This window comes from Carassius carassius, chromosome 20, assembly GCF_963082965.1.
Source record: "Carassius carassius chromosome 20, fCarCar2.1, whole genome shotgun sequence".
Lineage (NCBI taxonomy): Eukaryota > Metazoa > Chordata > Actinopteri > Cypriniformes > Cyprinidae > Carassius > Carassius carassius.
In genome coordinates, this window is record NC_081774.1 from 19,270,143 (window position 1) to 19,276,363 (window position 6,221).

The window sequence follows — 6,221 nt, forward strand, 5'->3', positions numbered from 1 at the left end:
ATTATACAAACAAGAAAACGTTAAATCGTTTAATCAATAACAAATGTTGAAAGAGTTTCCTGAACCAGTTCATTGAAATGAATCATTCAAACGAATCGATTCGCTAAAATCAGTAGATTTCAGGGCGGACGCAAAACTTTTCCTCCGCCCCAGCTATTCAAATTTCCCTTGGACTCCAATGGGAATGATTTTAGCGCTATGTTAATATTTTTAAGCATATGTTATGTAATAATCAGAAATGTCATCGCACGCAGGTGTCCAGGTTTTCGTTTAAGATTATGACAGACTGATTTAATTGAAACGCATAAAAATAAACCCTGAAACCATGTAAGATTGTAAATGAATGTAATATCGACACCTTCTCTGACACAAGGTGGCGCTCATGAGTTAAAGTAATGCTATCATAATCTCTGGAATGCCCGTGGCCAATAGAGACTTCTAGTGAAAATACAATTACATATGGCTATCAAGAATTATAGTTTTTACTAGTTGAAATGTAATTCCTGATGTCAAAAATTAACATGGTTACTAATGGAAATGTAACTGCAGATATCAAAAATAGCAGTTGTTACTAGTAATCGAATTACTGATATAAAGAATTAACATTTTAACTAGTAAAAACGGAATTATTGACATCAAGAATTCATATCCTGAGGATGAATAAAAGTCGAAACGGCTTGCCAGGCTTGCCATGGCCCAGGGGCGTAGCCATCTTTTCAGAGGTGAGGGGGACAGAAATCACACACACACACACACACACACACACACACACACACACACACACACACATAACATTACAATATAAAATGTAGGTAATTTATATAGCCTACAAGTCAACATTAAGATTTTTAATGTTAAATAATTTATTACAGCGTTCCTGTGGCTCAGCCAATAAATGTTAATATTCATGTGATGTGCAGCTGTATTTTCAGCATCATTACACCTGTCTTCAGTGTCACATCCTTCAGAAATCATTCTAATATATTGATTTGATGATTATCAATATTTAAGTATTCAGTATTAATTATTCAGTATTCTTTGTTGAATAGAAGGATCCAAAGATCAGTATTTATGAAATAAGAAGCTTTTGCAACATTATACACTATATCATTCAAAAGCTTAGAATTAGTATAAGTTTTATTTCTTGGTAAATAAATTATAGAAATGAATAGATTTATTTAGCAAGGATTCTTTAAATTGATCAAAAGTGATGATAAAGACACCATTTTGAAAAAGATTTATATTTTAGATAAATGCTGTGCTTCTGAACTTTCTATTCATCAAAGAAACCTGAAAAAAATCTACTCCGCTGTTTTCAACATTATCACAATACGTTTTTTTTAATAAGCTAGTAAAATATTTCAAAATGTCACTGTTTTTGCTGTACTTGCTATGATCAAATAAATGCAGACTTGGTAGACAGAGACTTCTTTAAAAAAAACATTAACAATTTTACTGTTCAAAAACTTTTGACTGGTGGGGTATAGGCAACTTAATTGTTCATACTGTATTTATGACCTGCTGGAGATGACTTGAAAAACCATATATTGTCGCACTCGTATGTTTATTGTCATCGTGTTTCCAAAAGTTTCATTTTGTCTGTGAAAAGCTGAAAGCTTTTGTCCATATTAGGAGTTTCCTGATATGACTCTCTGCGCGAGCTTCGAGTATGAATGAAACACATTGCAGGAGTGTTTAGCGCTCCGTGGGGAGGGGGGGGGGGGGGGGGGGGTTTGGGGTTGGAGGGGTTGGAAAAACAATCCATGGCCAGACTTACGGGTAGCACAGTCATGTCAAGATGATCAAAATGTATAATAAATATAAAAGGCCTAATAAATTATAATAGGCTAATTTATAATTTACTCATATAATTTAATTACATATTTTGGAGGAACATAGCCTAAAGTAGGCTACTTATAAACACTGGATATGTTATAAACTAAATATACTAATTCAGAATATAGACTATTTGCAAATACGAACATAACTATAAATACCATTAAGATTTTACTAGGTTTATTATTTAATATACATTAGTCATTGTAAACGTGTTTACCAATACCAATTTGATAAGTAGGCTAAATAACCTATTTCAAATTAATAAATACTTTTCTATTCATTTAATAATAAATTATTAGCTATTTCTTCCTGAATATAAATCCTTAAAAAAAGAATAAATCCGTGAAACGTGGAACATACGGAAAAATACAGTAGGCTTCTGACGTTACAAGACATCCGTCGTCTTGGAATTTCTTGAAATTGCGCAAGCATCTCGTTCTCCTGCAGTTTAAAAGGCACGCGAGCGCTTCCAGGCGCTCACATTCCACGCGCTCTACCAAAGTACGCGCTTCTGCTTCGGAGTAAAACATTCTAGATACAACTTCTGGAATGAATAAACTGATTTGCCTGGTCTTACTTTCAAGCTTTTGGATCTTTCCCGGTGAAGGATGTAAGTTAACTCAGCTTAAGCAATGTTAAATTGACTGTTCGTTCTTTCAGAGTTTGATTGTTCTACCCAAATTATTCTAATCATGCCTTTTCTTTGTGGCTGTTTCCTGCAGACGAACCTTGCTGTGCACAGCCTTGCCAAAACCAGGGTGTGTGTTTATCCAAGGGTGCTGATGCTTATGAATGTGACTGTACCAGGACAGGATATTATGGTGAAAACTGTACTACCCGTAAGTCTGGCCATGGATTGTTTTTCCACAGATACAAACTTTTACATAAGAGAAGATGTGTGCACTCAACAATGTTTATTCTTTCCTCACAGCTGAACTTCTCACACTTATCAAATCAACTCTGAAACCGAGCCCAAACATAGTGCATTATATTTTAACCCATTATAAATGGATCTGGGACATCATCAACAACATCTCCTTCCTGAGAGATGCTATAATGAGATATGTCCTGACATGTAAGTGAAATGTGAATTCAAAATAATTAAATAAATACAATTTGACTAAATAAATATGTAAAATGTAACTTTTCCTCTTTCCTGGTTTACAGCAAGGTCCCATTTGGTCAACAGTCCACCGACGTACAATTCAGATTATAACTACAAAAGCTGGGAAGTGTATTCTAACTTGTCCTATTACTCCCGCACCCTTGCCCCATTGTCCAAGAACTGCCCTACACCCGATCTCCCAAATGCAAAGCAGGTGGTGGAGAGGGTGCTGGTGCGGAAACAGTTCATCCCTGATCCACAGAGGACCAGTCTCATGTTTGCTTTTTTCGCACAGCATTTCTCTCATCAGTTCTTCAAGTCAGATTTTAAAAAAGGACCAGCCTTCACCAAAGCCCTGGGCCATGGAGTAAGTGGCATACATTAACCATTTTACCTGGGAACATTTTACAACCCATCAAAAGTCTATAAGGAACAGGGAACTGCAATACAATTTCTAAAGGTTCTCTGATGTTTTAGGTGGATTTGGGGCATATTTATGGAGAGACACTGGAGAGACAACACAAACTTCGTCTTTTTAAAGATGGAAAGCTAAAGTATCAGGTTTGTGGACAGCACTTAAAATATTTTTTTCACCCCAAAATGAAAATTCTGCCATTCGTTTAATTCTTTTCCGGAGTCTATGCAATGAAAGTCAGTAGGGACCAAAAAACTTTGGATCCCATTGACTTTTATTCAAGCCATTCTTCAAAATATCTTCTTCAGTGCTGAAGAAAGAAACTACAGGTTCGGAATGAGATGAGGGTAAATAAATGATGGGGGCGAATCTTTGTTTTTGGGTGAACTATCTTTTTAAAATGAACACAAGTATTGCTTGTTGGTTTAAACCTAGTAAATTAAACATGTATTTGACTCATAGGTTGTGGATGGTGAGGTGTATCCTCCATTGGTGAAGGATGTCCAGGTGGAGATGCACTATCCTCCTCACGTCCCAGAGGAACAGAGATTTGCTGTGGGCCATGAGGCCTTCGGTCTGGTTCCAGGTTTGATGATGTATGCCTCCATTTGGCTTCGTGAACACAACCGCGTCTGTGACATCATGAAGCAAGAGCATCCCGACTGGGACGACGAGAGGATCTTCCAAACCACTCGTCTCATCCTGATTGGTGAGTCTTGGTCTTATCATCTGAAACCTTCCGGATCTTCATAACTTTGTGGATGAATGAAATATTCCCGCTTTTTTTTCTCCCAGGTGAGACCATCAAAATCGTGATCGAGGACTATGTTCAGCACCTGAGTGGCTACCACTTCAAGCTCAAGTTTGACCCGGAGCTTCTCTTCAATGAGCGCTTCCAGTACCAGAACCGCATCGCATCTGAATTCAACACTCTGTATCACTGGCACCCGCTGATGCCCGACAACTTTCAGATCCAGGACCAGGTCTATGGCCACCACCAGTTTGTGTTTAACAACTCGATTTTAACCAAACACGGCATCCGCAACATGGTGGAATCCTTCACCAAACAGAGGGCTGGAAGGGTGAGTTTCACTTATAGATAGAAAACATTTCCAGAGAAGCCTAACATAGTTCCAATTGGCTTTCTTTCTTCTGTTGAACATACATGAAGATGTGTTTTTCCCCAAAAAGTGAAAGTTATTGGGGTACAGTTTTGTTTTAGACCCCATAGGATTGTATTCTTTGAAAAAAAAACCTTAGTTCTTCCAAATATCTTTTGTGTTCCACAGTCGTACAGTTTTGGAATGACATGAGGGTGAGCGACTTTACTTTGCTGGCTTTGCTAATGTCTCTCATTTTTGTGTGAGCAGGTTGCTGGTGGACGTAACCTGCCTGCTGCAGTTCAAGGAGTGGCTGTTAAAATTCTGGAGCATTCCAGAGAGATGCGCTACCATTCTTTAAATGCCTACCGGAAACGCTTCAACATGAAGCCCTACTCCTCTTTTGAGGAGATGACAGGTAAGATCATTCAAAAAAAACAAAAAAAAACATAAACTACATAGGTTCAGAAATGGGAACATTTAAAAAAACATCTTATTTGAATGTAACCTCATCTGTATGGTAAAACAGGAGACAAGGAGCTGGCAGCCGAAATGAAGCAGCTGTACGGTCACATAGACGCGGTTGAGCTATATCCTGGCCTTCTTGTGGAGAAACCCCGACCCGACGCTGTGTTTGGGGAGACTATGGTGGAGATGGGAGCGCCCTACTCTCTCAAAGGCCTCATGGGAAATGCTATTTGTTCTCCTGAATACTGGATGCCGAGCACGTTTGGTGGGAAAGTGGGATTTGACATTGTTAACACAGCCTCATTGAAGAAGCTGGTGTGCATGAATATCAAGGGACCTTGTCCGATGGTGTCCTTTCAGGTGCCTGATGTAAAATATCAGAGTTCAGAAAATGTGAATTCAAGCTCAGTGCACTCCACACAAAATCATATTAACCCAATGGTTGTCTTGAACGAACGAAGTTCAGAGCTCTAAATGATTTTGAAGGCCTCACTGCCTTCATCATGATACTTGATGTCATATTTGTTATTTATTTTGTTTATTTAAGTAATTTATTTCAAAGTGTATTTATTGCTGGGTTTTTGTATTGCTATTGACTTACACCATGCATTTTAATATATATATTTTTTAAACATACTTGAAAGTCACATGAGGTTGTCCCTTTAGACTCCCTTTAGACAGATATGCACATTTCAAGTGCAAATGTTGGAAATAATGTGCATTTCTTGAATAAAGACATTTTGATATTTTGTTAATATATGTTTTGGGTCATTTCATTGTCAGTAATTCTTATTCAAACAATTACATCTACTCAGCACAATGCTCAAGCATTTAACTTGAAAAAAAAAAAAAATCATGGAAAACCCTCTGAGTTTTATATACAATTTAAAATAAATGTAATAAGAAATGTATGGGATCTGTGATGGGGAAAGATTACTTTTTAGGACAGATTGAGAATATAAAGGATGCATGCAAAAACACAGTGTCTCTAAAATTAACTAAAATGGAATAACATATCAGCTGAAAACATTTCTTGAATTCTTACTTCTGGGGTCACAATGATTTTTTCAAAATGAAATTAGTACTTTAAATTGTAAGAATGCTTTATATTTATTTAAAAGTATATATATTTATATATTTACAAAGGATTTCTATTTTAAATACATCAAATGAATGTGAATTTTCAGCTGGCTGCTAAAAATTCAGCTTTGCCATCATAGAAATAAATGACATTTTAAAATATATTAGCATAGCAAACAGTTGTTTTACATAATAATTGTATACTACAATATAA

General features: G+C 36.7%; 1 protein-coding gene across 1 annotated transcript; it reads left to right on the forward strand.

Annotated features, from left to right (window-relative positions):
- The first annotated feature begins 2,307 nt into the window (after positions 1–2,307).
- LOC132096619 (prostaglandin G/H synthase 2-like) lies at positions 2,308–5,585 on the forward strand. The gene is made up of 9 exons (XM_059502082.1): positions 2,308–2,449; positions 2,562–2,678; positions 2,771–2,914; positions 3,007–3,311; positions 3,422–3,505; positions 3,822–4,068; positions 4,155–4,441; positions 4,730–4,877; positions 4,989–5,585. Exons 1-9 carry the CDS (start codon positions 2,389–2,391, stop codon positions 5,399–5,401), a joined length of 1,806 nt encoding a protein of 601 aa, XP_059358065.1. The 5' UTR covers positions 2,308–2,388; the 3' UTR covers positions 5,402–5,585.
- The last annotated feature ends 636 nt before the right edge of the window (positions 5,586–6,221 follow it).